The sequence below is a fragment of the Ursus americanus genome, chromosome 2, assembly GCF_024610735.1.
Source record: "Ursus americanus isolate L20-20 chromosome 2, mUrsAme1.1.p, whole genome shotgun sequence".
NCBI lineage: Eukaryota > Metazoa > Chordata > Mammalia > Carnivora > Ursidae > Ursus > Ursus americanus.
Window position 1 is genome coordinate 43339733 of NC_142128.1, and position 14701 is coordinate 43354433.

Genomic DNA, 14701 nt, shown 5'->3' on the forward strand with positions numbered 1-14701 from the left:
AAAGTTCAAGCTTCTGGTCGCCTGGGACTCCCACTTCACTCCTGGAGTCCTCCCTGAGATCCGAATACTTCACGGTGGCAGATAAAATATAAAATATAAAAACCTACATTTGTCCTAAAAAAGAAAAACGTAAACATTTCCATGGGCGAGAAACAGAAATGCAAGTGAGAAATGCAGCTGAGGAGATGAGAGCCAGCGAGGGTGCAGGAGGAAGACCATCACGGCACAGGCCAGAGTGTGCAGAGCTCCTGAGCTGGGACGGCCCGGGGCGTGTGGGAAGAGCACAGGGATGTGGTTGGAGCCCATCCAGCAATGGGAAAAGTCGTCACGGACAGAAGTTCAAACGGTATTAGTGTTAAGCGGAAGTATTAAACAGGAAGAAAACTTTGAGATCCGTAAACCTCTAATCCCCTAATTAATGTGTTTTTATTTGGATGAGATAAGGTAGGATGAAAATAAAAGAAAAAAGAAGAGACTACTTCATAAATAATAGGAGATAATTTATATTTATTTGAAAAAATACTTCAATCTCTATGTCACATAATTTTTTTATTCCAAAAAGTAAAGTCGTAATATCAAAAATATAATATAAAAATCCAAAACAGAAGTCAGAATCTTACCTCGCACCGAACATACATATGATACCCTGAGTGACTATATCTCAAAATTATGAAAGCACGATAAGAACATAGAAGGACATTGTGAGAACATAATCACATGGGAGGGAACGTGAGGGTAGTTTCCGGAATGAGGCAGAAATTTTATATCCCGACAAGAGTTTGGGTTACTTGGGTGTGTGGATTTGTCAGACTGATGGTACCGAGTGCCCCTCGCCAGGTGTAAATGATAAGTAGTGGCTACAAAAACCGTAAGAAGAAGGCAAATGAACTCTGAGAAAATGCATAAAGGGCCAGCACAGGAAACTTTGGGAAGAACTGCAAATGAACAGTCAATTTATGGGGAAAATGCTCAACTGCGTTAGTCGTTTTAACATTTTTGATTGAAGTAACAATGGTACTTTTCTCTCCCAGACGGGCTCACGCGTTGTCGGTCGATGTGTTCACTGACACAGCCGTCCGAGAGTATTAAACAAAAACATAAAATGTGCACAACTTAAAATGCCCAAGTCCCTGATTTATAAATGTATCCTTCAGACGGATTAGCAGGAACGCAGAAGTACGTATGTGCGAGGACACTTTTCTTAGTATTGTTTTCATAACATAAAATTTTGGGAAACCACCTAATGTCCATCAGCACTGAAAAGATTAAAATATATTACAGTAGTATTGAATTCACCAGGCTCGGTTTTTAAACAATGGGTACCACTTGTGAGATGTAGGGAAGGCTCCGACATTTTACATTATATACTTCTAAATTGTTTTAATTTGTAAGAGTTGGTGTATAATTGTTTTAAAATTAAAACATAGACTCCGCATTGTATTGTCCCATTTTTTTAACGTTTGTGAATAAAAGAAGAGAAATTATATTCATAAAGCCTTTAGAGGTGCCACAAACAGAGCACTTTGGATGTGGTGAAGCTTAGAAAGATTGTACCTCGTTATAAATACGGGGGCACCCAGATGCGTCCGTGTGTGCAACGTATGTCACTAAAATTGAATGCACCCGCAGTAACTATTCACGAAACTTTGAATTCTAACTTGGTAGCAGTGACCCCAAATGCACAGAGTCACATGGTTTATGCAGAAGCAGAATGAGTCATGTAGGTGTCAGGGCTGGAGTTCTGTTCCAGAGTTTAGCACAGAGCTCGTCTGCGCCGGACGAGAGGACGGGTGCCCATCTCCACGCAGCCGCCCCGCGGAATCGCTAACTCACGTCCATGGGCTCCGAGTGAGCTTCACTGTCCCTCCACCCCAACGTCCCCAGTTCTTTCACCCGCCCTGTTTCCTCTTCTAGAAAGAAACTAGAGCACAATTTGACCTGTGCCTGAAAGAATCAGTAGGAGTCGGGTCCCACTCCTGCGTTCACGGTGGTTCTTTTGGGTGGTTTCTTCAGGGCTAGACCCACCTCCACGTCATGGTAGGTGCGGGGATAGTCTCTGGTGGGAAAGCACCTGGATGAGAAGTCCTGGAAGGCTGGCTGCCCCAGGATCCTAAGAGCATATCGGCTCTGAGGCTGGGGTCACGGACGGTCTCCAAAGAGCAGATCTTCCAGGACGCTACATAGCGTCTTCATAGTCCACATCCGTAACGCTTGCCTTCTTCAGCCGAAAATAGATGGCTGCGGCGTCCTGAAAGCAAAGGCACACGGGTAGGACAGAGCAGAAGACAGGTAGCACATGCCTGCCCTGGTTCTCTTCCCCAATCAGCCTGGATGTGTCCTATCACGGCACGCCGCACAGCACGTGACCTGGAGCCCTCGGAAGCCTGGCCCCAGGTGAACATTGTCAAAGGCTCCGTGCCCCACTGGTGGGCTGCAGAGCTGCTCCCGGGGAGCCGAAGCTCATCAAAACGTGAGAACTCCGTTCTAACGCGCCACCATTAGGCAGTGCCACGGGCTGTCGTTTTTTCAGGATGTCAGGACTCTGTACTCATAAACGACATGTAGCGTGTCACTCGAGTTTACCAAGGGCACAGATTCTGTCCTGAGACCTCTGGCTACCCCCACCATGCTTGACAAACTTACAAAGCCCCTACTGTCCTTGCACACGTGTGGAGCTGGAACTCCTGTAGGTTTCTGGAAGTATCTTTGTATCACCAGTGATGTCCTGAATCGTTCAAGGTTTACAAGTTACTGAGGTGACACAAATCACTGTTACGTAGCTTTGTTCAGTATTAATTTAGTTTTCCACCGCTTGTGTGGTTAACCTCCCTACACAAAGTGGGGTGTGTGTGTTGTCCAACAGTATTTCAGGATAGAGATCCCCAGGGAATAGAATTTGGGGGGTAGCCAGGCACTCTAGCGTAAGCGCAAGTCACCACGTCTCCGTTGCCAGCCTCCAAAATTCCCTTACACGGTGAGGCTTTGCTGCTACAACCAAATGTTCTTCCCATTGTGTGCGGAGATAAGGGAAGATATGGGCCCTGAGAACATTTTGTTTTTCCTTAGTGGCCATAGTTTTAAAAGTTTGAGAACCAGTCCCTGGAAGAAAGAAAGGAGAGCAGGGAGGAAAGTACAATAGGGCTTCTCACTCACCTGGTCCGTGCTCTGTGTCCTCCGGGGCTCTACTGTGGGATAGAAGGTGTGGGCTGTAAGATTTCGCTTATATTTCAAGTCCTCCGCTAAAGTCGTGCTAATAAAGGCTTCTTCTCCTCCTCTCTACTTCCCGAGCATTGATTTCCAACAATATTTTTAGTCTTGCTTTTCTGCCTATCACAAACACAACTTCCTCACCGTACAGAGGACGACGGGCAGCCTAGAGGTGGCCGGGTCAGTGGGTCCCTCTGGGCATCTACACTCTTTGCATTTCTGGACCCACCAGATATGGATGGGACAACAGCAGCGAGCGGGGCCGCTCCAGGAGGGCAGGCGGACACCGGGGGCGCTGAGCCCGCGCCAGCACTGGGCTCTCCTCGGGCAGCTCCCAGACCCGAGGCCATCGCTCAGGAAGCCGAGCAAAGCCCACAGCCAGCTCCAAGGCAGAGCAGCAGCGCCGGGGAGCACCGCCATATGCCATTTGCAAACACTGAGTATCGTCTTGGTTCCAGGGGAGATGAAAGTCAGAGACAAGTTCAGTTCCTCACGTCTCACCTGCTGCTGGCCGCTCCTGCTGAGTATGGTACACCAAAGAGTAGACCTCGTTCCCGCTGCTTACGACGTTCACTGAAGGAGAAGAAAGGAGGCGGGCATGGTGACACCGTCCTCTCTTCCTGCCGCTTACTCACTCTGTGCCTACGCCCCCTCACCACGAAGACAGACGCGCCGTCTGTGGGCGGGGGCGGCTGGGGCACAGCAGACACAGGTAGGCTAGCAGACGTCACCCCACTGCCCCTCCCCGGCTGCCTCCAGCTGCTCGGGCCAGGTCCCTGGGAAGCCTCACCGTTCTCGTATACAGACGGTTCCCGCAGCGGGGCAGCTGAGTTGACGTAGTTGGACACCTGCGGCACGGGGCTGGGAGGGCTCCTGCAGACACGGAAACACACGCTAACTCTGCGGGATAGCACCCCCCAATGCCCCAGACATACTGTCCAGGGCTGTGAGCAAGACACGGCAGGAGAGAAGCCTGTTAGCAAGGGTCCTGAGCAGAACGCCGACTTGTGGGGAAACCAGCGGTCAGCTCCACGGTGCGGTACGAGCCCTGTACCTGGGCCGAGCAGGGCCCGGCAGAGCAGCCCTGGCGTGCACTGCCCACGAGTGCAGATTCTTACCTGGGGGGCTCAGTGTGGGGTCGCCCGCACCTAGAATAGCGCCCCTCCCATGGTGGGTGCTACGTGAACACTGAGGGAAGAATACCCCCAATGGAGAACAGGTTGTTAGGCAGAACAAGGAGCTTGAGGAAGGGAGAGAAGTGAACGTGTGCATACGTAGCCCTGGAACACCGCTGCTCAAATTGGGAAAATAAGCTGATTTTTGTCGGCATGAATAACAACACAGTATAAAAATATGTCAACTAAACCTTGATGTCTCCAGATGCATGTATTTTAAAAATCTTTTCCTCCTCTAAACTAAAGAACGTCACCAGCAAGTTTTCGGGACCGTTATCACTCTCCGGTCTTAATGATTGAAACGTGCATGTGTCTTAATGCCTCTGAGATATGTTCAGGATCTCGGGATCCTGTTTTCCTGCCTCCTCAGACTGGTTCACAGACCCTCCAATATTGGTTAATTGATTGAATGAATCAATTCATCGGTGAACATGTGAAATGGGTCAAAGTAGTTGAGTGAGGGAGGTGAATTAGGAAGAAAGATGGAAGGACTTGAGCTAATTAATGTAGAAACAAAGAGGAAGAGCAAACAGACCCTCGGTTACCAGTGGGAGAACTCTGGCGTGGAAGCTGGGATAATAAAACACACAACATGAGAGAGGACGACTGGAAACCATGAGGATGGGGGTTCCTGCATTATCAGCACACGGAGGGCACAGAGCCTCACCTGCTCGGGTCCCGGGCTGGACGTCTTCCTACAAGTCAAGCAGATGAGTAAACACGTCAAAGGGGGAATCTGTTGGTCAGTTTTCAGATAGCCCTTGTGTGGGCCCTGCTCCTTGGGCCGGCCACCGCGTGCCAGAGGACATCCGGCCATCAGTTCCGAGGATCCTTCCCCTTGCGGGTGAAGACACTCAGCACAGAGTGGCCAGCCGAGCTGCCCAGAGCCAGGACCTGTGCCCGAGTCTCTGGACCCGAACACCGAGTGTGTTTCTTGCTTTGGGTTTTGACAACACACCAGCTACTGCTGTCATGACAACAGTCCTCAGAGGCGGGCACGGGCACGTTACAGACGGGTGAGGTGCCCCACGGGGCCGGACAAACGTGGAATGTAAATGAGAATGTCGCATCGTCTCCATCCGGCTCCGTGGAGAGCAGGAGTCCAAGATCAAATGCACAAGGGAATAGGTGTTACCAACCGCGAGCCAGGGGGAGGCTAAAGACCTTGGGGCTCTGAGGAAGAACAGAATGCGAGAACTGCAGGCTGGGTGAAGCCTCTGGGGGAGAAGGGCATTTAGGCTGAAAAGTAGGAGAGATCCCACCGTGAGCAGACGTGAGGAGGCGTGGACGAGCATTCCAGAAAGCGGGATAAGCACCTGTTGATGCTCTGGGGGAGGAGAACTGAGGGGCTGACCTGGACTGGGGGGTGGTCGGCGGTGCTGGAATTGCCAACTGTGTTTCTCTTCCAGTAGCTGACTACTTATTTTAAATAGAGTCAGAGTTGGGGTGCAAATTAGATCCCAGAAGCACCAGACATCGGCCGAGCCCCGCCTGATCGCACACGGAGTGGGGGACTGGACCACACAGACACCGCGCTAGAGAGATGGATGCGGCTCCCATGCTGGGGGTCGGGAGCGGATCTGCGGGCTGGGTGGCTGGCAGGATGTATCCGTCCCTCACAGCGTTCTCCTCCCCAGTCCTGCCTATTTCTGTGAAAACAAAGGTCACAGTGACAAAATACCAGAATCTATAAATACTAACCTATTCTTTTCTTGAGCCAACAGCAGAACAATAGGGCCATAATGGTGGGACCAAGGGTGCCAAACAGTCCCTCAAGGATTCCCGAGGTGAGAAGTTCCTTCCTGTCCTCCGTAGGCACTGAGGGGAGAGGTCTGCACGTGAGCCGCCATGCAGGAGGGCTGGTTTTGGGAGAGCAGATGTCTCGGGTGTGGGATGACGCCAAGGTCTGCTCTTCCTGGGCCAGGGGGTGGGGGCAGTGGGATTGCCTTATGTGACTTGACGGCAGGAGAGAGACACCAGCCTTCATGTCGTCCGTGCCCCTCAGACACACCTCCCAGGACAGCACCACTCTCAGACCCTCCATCGTTGGTAGCACAGCACCAGAAATACTGTGGGGTCTGTAAAGGTCTCCCAGGATGCTGGAAAGGTACATTGACCAACGCGGTTCAATAGCCTGAGCTGTACCTGTGACAGTGAGTGGCACCGTCTCGCTGTGCTGGGGCCCTAGGCCATTGTCGGCCTCACAGGAGTAGTTTCCAGAATGTTCTGCGGTCAGAGAGAGGTTGAAGGACGCTCCTCCTCCAGAGGGGGCCGAGCTGCTCCCCAGGGTGACATCCTCGTGATAAAACCGGTACAGGATCGGGGCAGAGCCGCTCTGGGCCTCACAGCGAAGCTCCACCACGTCCCCAGGGAAGACCTGGGCTCCCGGCTCCCCGACGGTGAGGATGGGGCGGGACACTGGACCTGAGGGAGACAGAGGGCCATCCAAGAGGGTCCCCGTACCGTGACAGACTCGTAATCCCTGCCCACAGAGGCTCAGCCCCGCCGAAGTTCCCTGGGCTGCCCCAGGGAACGTGGGGCCCCGAGAGTGGAGAGGCTGGTGGGACAGAAGGTCATGGAACTTACTTCTGACGGTGACGCTCACCAGCTCGCTGATGCTGGGGCCATAGCCGTTGTCGGCCGTGCAGTAGTATTTCTCTGTGTCACTGTCCGTCACTTCCAGGATCTCAAACTTTGCGGCCAGGGAGCTCTGGGTCTTTGTTTCCAGGTTCAAACCCAGGGCCCCTTTGTACCAGGAGAAGGTGATGTCTCCTGTGCCCTGGGTGGCCAAGCAGATGAGAACCAGCTTCTTTCCCTTCTGCACTTGTCCCCCTGGGGGCTGCACCTCCAAGCTCACATTCCAGACGGGAACGCCTACACAAACACAAGGTGACACACGGGGCGTGACGTCCTGGAAGCAAAGGCCTGGAGTTAAGTCAATAATTTATACAGTTCAGTGGTGGGTAGTGGTGTTCTAGGGGGTTGTTGCTGATTGTTGGATGGTGGTAGGGTGAGAAAGGCCACACTGTAAGCACAGGGGATGCAGCTCCCCCTCCCTCCCCGGGACAGTGGGGCTTCCGGATCCTGGCCTCTCAAACCCGCACTCTGGTGGCCACGGCACAGATGGCACAGCAAGCTGTCCGGGCTTGAGTGCTGGGTCCGCATCTTCCTGTGGGTGCTGGATCCAATCACTTCACTTCTCTGAGACTCAGTTTCCCATCCGTACAATGCAGGGGGGAATGCTAGTTATCTCCTACAGTTGGGACGGTCCCATGACATAAAGCACGTGGGGCCTAGAGCGGGGCCTGCTGCCTAGTGGTTCCCTGTTCCAGTCCGGCCTCACCAGTGCTGAGTTTTGAGCAAGGGTGGGAAAGCCAACCTTCTGGAGGTAGTCCACATCCTCTTCCAGGCACCACGGACGCATCGTTGTCTGAGAATGGGGGAGGACGTTAGCGTGCCCACCCAGGCACGGAGTGACACGGTTCAGAGTCACAAAACGCCCCCTTCTCTTCCTTTCTTTCAAAACCAAGCCCCGGCTTCTCCTCTGATGGCCTCGTGCCCAAAGCTTGCCTGTACCGTGCGGGTCTGACTTCTCCCTTCTCTGTAGCTCCCGTGACTCCCACCACCGCCACACGTGTCCTCCCGTGCTGTGAAGGGTGCCGCGCGAGCTTCTGGCCATCAGGGGCCGTGATCATGCAGGGACCGGCCCCCGCTCTCCAGCACAGGGAGGACGCCGTGAGGGGTTCCTAAGTACTCTTCTGTGCACTTGAGTGAGATTAGCAAGAATGAGGGCAGATCCCTTCAGGACTTTGAGAAGGAGAGAAGCTCAGACACATCTCCAACAGCTCCTTCCCCCCGAGGGAAGGGCGGCCTCGTGGCTGGCCCCGTGTCAGGCCCCGGCACAGGTCCCTGCGCTCACCTTGCACCTGTATCTGGATCCTGGGGCTCCGTGTGGCTCTGAGCGCTGTGGTCTTTTCTTCACACCAGTAGGACCCCGAGTCTTCCCTCCACACGGTGGGGAGCAGGAGCTTCGGGGAGCTGCTCCAGCCCTGCCCCAGGGCCCGGCCGTCTTTGAAGAAGCAGAACTTGAGCTGGGCATCCGTCTTCTGAGAAGTGGCCTGGGTCTCACAGATCAGGGTCATTGAGCTCCCCTCCTTGGGCCGAGAGGGCTGGGCTGTCAGAAGCAGCACTAGAGAGAAGGATGAAAGACATATTCCAGGGCAATGGGTTTCAGAGTTCCTGTAAGAGTCATGTTGTGTTCTCAGCATTTGGTATAAAGCCAGTTGGGTGCAGAGACCCCCCCCCCCAGTATGGCCTGCCCCTGCGCAGGGTCTCCTCCCTTCACCTCTACCTTCCGGCTGGTTCCCACTCTTTGACATTTGCTGCTCCAAATGGAAGGAGCAGGCGTGTGTGTGCCTGAAAATGCCGCACGCACACACCCAGCTCGCTTGCTCTGGGACGCGACACAAACCTTGTACAAACTGGGGTCGTAAGAGGCAGTTTTAGTCTATACGCTGAGCCTCAGGGATGCCTCCCATTTTGGCAGAAGGGGCTCTTCTCTGGATGGACGGCAGAGGGGCGAATCTGGGTCCTGCCTCCCCCCATCTGCCCAGCTGCAGCGTGGGGGAAGCGTCCAATCCCGGACAGGATTTGTCAGGACAGCTGTCAGGACAGCTAGGGTACGCCAGCTCTTGGGGCATGTGTGTACCCAACCTCAGAGCCTCTGCTCTTCGGGCAAGTTTAGCAATTTTCCTAAGAAAAGCCTTTCCCACCTCACCAGATAAAAATGCCAAGAGTTCTCGATCCCTGAGAGGTGACTACTGCTCCAATGCCCGTCACCCTCAGGCCATGCCCGTCACCCTCAAGCCACATCCGTCACCCTCACGCCTTTGCTACTGGAGCACTGCACCCTGGGCCTTCTGAACACTCAATTCCAGTGTTGGACCCAGAACGTTCACCCTGGGACCTGGAATTCCTGGTACTAGGGGTTGTCTTCTCTCCTTGGAAGACTGTAGTCCCCAGGGGAGTGAGGATGGAGAAAGGAATAGAAAAAGCATCTAGGCACCTGCACCCCACTCTTCTGAATGGGGAGGTTGGCGTGCCGTGGGACGGTGGACAGGACAGTTTGCAAGGGCTGGAGCTCAGTCTTGCAGCTCAGAATACTTCTCAGGTCTTCCAGGCAAACCTGGCAAACTCCTGGTAGTGGAAGCTTTGTTTCTTCCGGATGTGGGTTTGGATTTCTGCTTAGGCTCGGACTGGGCACTCATGGGGTAAAAGCAGGGTCAGGCACAGGCGTGTTGGCATTAACCCACGGCCTGAGTTCAGCGCAGACGAACCTTGGGAGAGCGTCCCAGAAGCCTGGGCTGGTTCTGAGTCTCTCTGGCTTGGCCCTGCAGTGCTGTGCTCCCCAGCTGTACATGGGGCCAGGGCTCTTGAGGGGATAGGACGCCTCCTCGAACCCTGTAGTTAGTATTTTATGTGTAAGAGAGCAGTTCTGACGTATCCTGGATTGAAAGGCACTTCAGTGGAAGACTCCTTCTGGGGGGAAACTTCCTCCTCTCTTCGTCTGGGAAAGGCAAGACTTTGAATCAGGATCAGAGCGAGGCGGGTCTGCGCCAACCGGGGTCTGAGGGAGAAGTCGCGCGGGCTACAGCTGCGGCTGCAGAGCCAGGCTGGAAACGGGAAGGGGGCAGGTGCTATTTCATTTCCCGTGGCCCAGGGACCGACTGTCCTGTTCTCCGTGGACGTGCAACGGCGGCGTTTCCTGCATCGCTCCTGGGGGAGCACCCCGTGGGGAAGACACCGGGGCCTTGCTGCCCCCGAGGCTGGGAGGGCAGCGATCCCCTAAGGTCCGTCTTCCACACCCAGGGACTTCCTGTGCAACTGTGGCTTCCTTCCTGAGCTGCGACTTCCCACAGAAAGGACTGTGGTTTTGAGAAGGTGGGGGCGAGACCGGCTCCCCTAGCTGAGCGGTCATGTGACAGCTGCAGAAGCTGGCCTGAACACAAACAGCCTGGGCCCCAGGGAGCCACGGTCACGGGAGACTCGGCGGCCGTCACCAGATGGCAGACAGCATCCCCGGGCCTCCCACAGGGGCTCCAGTGACATGATGCCCGTGGACCGCGGAGAGGAGGGGGAAGTGCCACTCACCTTCCCTGGCTGGTCCACAGGCTGGAGCTAGGAGAGAATTCAGGAGAGGTCAGTACGGGTGCAGATCCCAAACAGGCAGCCCATGCAGCCCGGCTGCCCTCCCCCTGCACTGCTCTCTGTGTGCCCTCCCGCAGCCCCCCTCCCTTCTCCTCCTCCCCCTTCCCTCTCTCCATCTTCCATCCTGCCCACTGTTCTGCTCGTCCCTCCTTCTTCACCTCTGTTCCTTCTCCCACATTCCCCGTCACCACATAGTTCCTTTTGTGATCAGGAAATCCTTTCCGATCTCTGCTCCGTGGTTAGGAGATGTTGCCTTCATTCCATGGCTCCTTCAAGCCCCGGGCTCTCATCCCTCCCTCAAATGTCCAGATGACCCCACCCGGGCCTGGAAACTGCAGTGACAACAGCCAGGCTCCTGCTCCAACTTGATGCCCTTTATTCACCAGCGTCCCGGCAGAGGAGGTCCACAGAAGGAATCTGGATTTCTCCAAAGAGTCTCCCAGCCCCAAGGGTTTGGCTGGTATGGCGGCATAATGATCAAGAACAGAACGTTCTGGGAAGATGCAGGCTCTGCAGCCAGAAGGCAGGGACCTGAAGCCGCCTCTTCCCCTGCAAGCTGTGCTACCCTGGGGAAAATGCTCCTCCCTCACAGAGCTTCTGCAAGGATTAAATAAGTTAAATAAGTTCACACCCACAAAATGCTTAGAATAGTGCTGGAATGTATTTAACATTCAGTAAATATTGCCCATTATTACTACCCATTTGAGCCCATGGTTAGTCTGAGATGTTCAAGCTTAAAAGCTGGTGTGAATAATTTGTTCTTCAGGTAGAGAATGGAACCGATGGGGCTAACGTGAAAATCACGTTTTTTATCCGTCCACAGTACAGATAGTTTTGAGCGCTTACTGCGTGCCAGGCATTGCACGTGGGGCCAGGGTTGCAGGAGCAAATGTGAACAACAGTCTTTGCTGTCAGGGAATTTAGGGGGAGAGACCTAATTAAAAACTCAACATATAGCCTGATTTCAGAGAGTGATCAGTGCTATAGGAGAGATGAAGCCAAGAAATAAGTTCGAGTATCTTAGGACGGTCTTGAGTCTTTGGATAGATGTCAGCTGAATAGAAAACAGAATGAAAGTAGAGAGCTGCCTTCTGAGTGTTTGGGAAAGAGCACCCCCAAGAGAGAACTAGCCAATGCAAAGGGCGTGAGAAGGAATGAGCTCATGGTGGAATGGGGAGGAGAAGGTGGTGCCCCCGGAGCTGAGAGAGGGGCAGCGGTGGGCACTGGTGTGGTAGAGGTGGTCGGAACCAGTCATGGAGGGCTGCCTGGACTTGGCACCAGGTCTGGATTTCATTCCAGGTATGATGAGGAGCTGTGGACAGTTCGGACCCACTTAAGTTTGTAAAATCACTCTTATCCTGGAAGACGGGCAGAACACTGTCATGCAGGAGAAACCGGGAGGACTTTAGTGGCAATTTAGTCTGGAAGACAGAAGACGCCAGCTCAGGCTAGGCAGGGCCGCCCGTGAAGGGCCAGATTTCCACTATAAATTTCAAAGTAGAATCAATGAGAGTTACTTATGGATTGGAAGTCAAGAGTAGAGAAAAGAGAGGAATGAGTGTAAGTCCTAGACTCTTGGCTACAGCTGCTGGAAGAGCGGAGGTGACATTCGTGTGCATGGCGCGGTCACCGGGAGAAGCAGGTTAAGTGGGGGGAACGCGTGGGAGATCAGGACATGCGTTTGGCCGTGTGGAGTGCAAGGTGTCTACGAGATAGCTGAGTGGCCGTTGAATGCATGAAAGCTGCTCAGAGCAGAGACCAGAACTGGGGAAATAAGCTTGAGCTTAAGGTCAAAGTGGCGCATGAAGTGTCTGAAAGGGGCTGGGAAGTGAGCGCGGGTGGAGCCTGAGGTCTGGGCACCAGCCTTGGAAAAGTGGGTCAGGAAGCAACAGGTGTTGAGTTAAAAAGAAAACCAGCAGCATATGGTGTTCCAGAAGCCAAGGGAAGAGGTGCTTCCAGAAGACAGAGCGAAGGACTACCTCTGAGAGGCCAAGTGAAAGGAAGCTGAAAACAGAGCCTGGGCCGGGGTGACACGGAGGGGTGAGTGGTCCCAGCCGGAGCAGTGGTGGGGACGGAAGGTGGACAGCTGTGGCCGAGGGGGAGGAGGACCTGTCGGCACCGAGAAGCGGCCAGCGGTCGCCGGCACTTAGGAACCGGCTGGGTTTGACGCCGGAGGGATGGAGGCCAGGAGGGAGTGTTTGAGGACATGGAAACGTGGTGCTGGGGCTCCCATGACTGCAAGTCCTTCTAGAAAATCAGAGCTGGTGTATCATAAAAGTGAATGTTACTGTGTTGTAAGTTAAAAATGAGTTTAAAACAGGAAGGGCAGGAAGAGATGAAGCAAGCCCAGCGGCTCCCTGGAAATTCTGTGAAAGGGAGTGGGACGCCGTCAAGGCTCATTCCCACTGTCTTGGGGAAAAGACATGGTGGCGTGTTTGTCTCTTAGGAGACTAACCCAGAATGAAGAAACGTGGTGATGGCACAGCGACGATTCCGAGAAAGCGAGAGCATCGGGGAACCCAGTGCACATGGGAGGAGTCCCGTCCTGCACGGGACGCGGGATGGTGTCATCCTGACTGGGGACACATGGCGGGGCGGGCGGTTTACAGACGCGGCCGCAGAAAGGTGAGGACATTCTCTTCTGATGGCTTTCAGTTCCTCAGGGACATGCAGAAGATCTAAACTGAGAGTAAGAAGGAGGAGTTTGAGGAGACAGAGAAGGTGGACGTAGTGGTCTGAGCGAGGCACTGAGTAGGAAGTTGTAGGAGTGTCACCAGCGCTGCCGGGGCCACCGGAGATGCGGGCCCTCCATTTAAAGGCATGTGAGTCAACGGGATGGTGCCTTTGGTGTGAAGTCACACGCAGCTGCTTGGGCACTGGTGTGAAGCACACAGAGAAGCGTGTTGATTAGGAGGGTGGGGCCAGGGGAGTGTTGTGCGAGCCCCGGCATCTGAGCTGAGCGGTGGGGGCACGGAGGGCAGTCGTGGGCAGTGAAAAGCCCCAGTCCCTGGGGCGGAGAAGGGAAGTTACAATCACCACGTGGCCGTTGGGTGGGATTGGGGTGGGGGGCTGAAAACAGGGGTTTTGAAAGCAAGCCGTTGTTGGCGACGCTCTGTCCGAGGGTTTGATGGCAGGAATGAGGGGCCAAGGGTGGAAGACAAAGGAAAGGGTGTTGACGGTGAGGACAAGGAGCAAAGAGCCCGGTTTGTTGTGTGAATCATCCCTGTGGCTACTGACAACAGTGAGAGCAAAGACAGAATTCATGTCGGAAGGAAGGACAGCCACTGAACACTTCCTATGAGATAAAAAGAGAAATGATAGTTTTCTTCAAACACCTGGCTTTCCAGTTGTTACCACCAGCTGCCTGCCTGCGAGCCGCCGGTTGGAGGCTGAGGTCTCGGCATCCACGGGCGCAGGCAGAGACCTCGGGAGGTCCTGCCTGGACCTGGACGTCCTACTCACCGCACATCAGCAGCACGAGCCCCAGCAGCATGAGGACCCGGTCGGGGACTGTCACTGGAGATGCTTTCTCCTCCAAGGAGGAATCCAGCTTGCGTGGAGACACAGCGGCTTGGCCGAGGGTCGAGGAAGCCAGGATGGGAAGTCACGCTGTGGCCCGTTTGCAGAACTACAAGAGCAAGAGCCCTCCCAAGGCCCCCCTCTACTTCCTCTCCACTGGGGGCCGGGACAACGAAGGATGCTCCTTCTTGCAGCTTCGTTCCATGTCCACAGCTCGGAGACAGTGCACGTTAGCCCACCGGGGCTCCCTCGGCAGTGTCTCAAAGCACCGTTCCCAAAGGCGATCTCTGACTTGGATGAGAGCTCCTCAGACGGCGGTCCTGCTGCAGGCAGCGGGTCCCTGCCCCGTAGCCGCACGGTGTCACTCTGTGCGGGAACGCCAAGCCGGGGCCGATGGGCTCTCACTGGGGTTATGTGCAGGGCGTGACAGACGATGACGGGTACAGGGTCAAACTGTTTGTAAGGTACTGGCTCCCACCCGTATTTAAACTTTCATGAGGTAGCAGTCAGTGAAGCAGAAACAGATGAAAACAGAATCACAGGAAATTACTGCCTGGGGGGATGTTTGTAAGTGAAATGCAGGAAATGAGCCT

The 14701-nt window shown here is 54.3% G+C and overlaps 1 protein-coding gene across 7 annotated transcripts; it reads right to left on the minus strand.

Annotated features, from left to right (window-relative positions):
* Positions 1-487: 487 nt before the first annotated feature.
* On the minus strand, positions 488-14598 carry FCRL1 (Fc receptor like 1). 7 transcript variants are annotated; one of them, XM_087855358.1, is made up of 11 exons: positions 14052-14598; positions 10533-10559; positions 8302-8571; positions 7762-7812; positions 6969-7256; positions 6084-6806; positions 5050-5077; positions 3998-4080; positions 3709-3780; positions 3154-3185; positions 488-2248 (listed from the first exon to the last, which is right to left on the minus strand). In XM_087855358.1, the coding sequence occupies exons 1-11, from the start codon at positions 14080-14082 to the stop codon at positions 2177-2179; spliced, it is 1677 nt and encodes a 558-aa protein (XP_087711484.1). In that variant the 5' UTR covers positions 14083-14598; the 3' UTR covers positions 488-2176. The 7 variants fall into 7 exon arrangements, with proteins under 7 accessions (XP_087711484.1, XP_087711488.1, XP_087711485.1 ...); XM_087855362.1 differs by having other exon boundaries at positions 9448-10559; XM_087855359.1 differs by lacking the exon at positions 14052-14598 and having other exon boundaries at positions 9448-10603.
* Positions 14599-14701: the final 103 nt, after the last annotated feature.

Excerpts from the sequence above, each read along its gene's own strand:
- FCRL1 (XM_087855351.1), bottom strand. The coding sequence starts at position 8,761 with ATGTCAAAGAGTGGGAACCAGCCGGAAGGTAGAGGTGAAGGGAGGAGA. Across the intron at positions 4,081-5,049 it reads CCAGCCCGGGACCCGAGCAG|GAGCCCTCCCAGCCCCGTGC; the intron begins GTGAGGCTCTGT and ends CCGTGTCTGCAG. Across the intron at positions 3,781-3,997 it reads ACCGTCTGTATACGAGAACG|TGAACGTCGTAAGCAGCGGG; the intron begins GTGAGGCTTCCC and ends CTTCTCCTTCAG.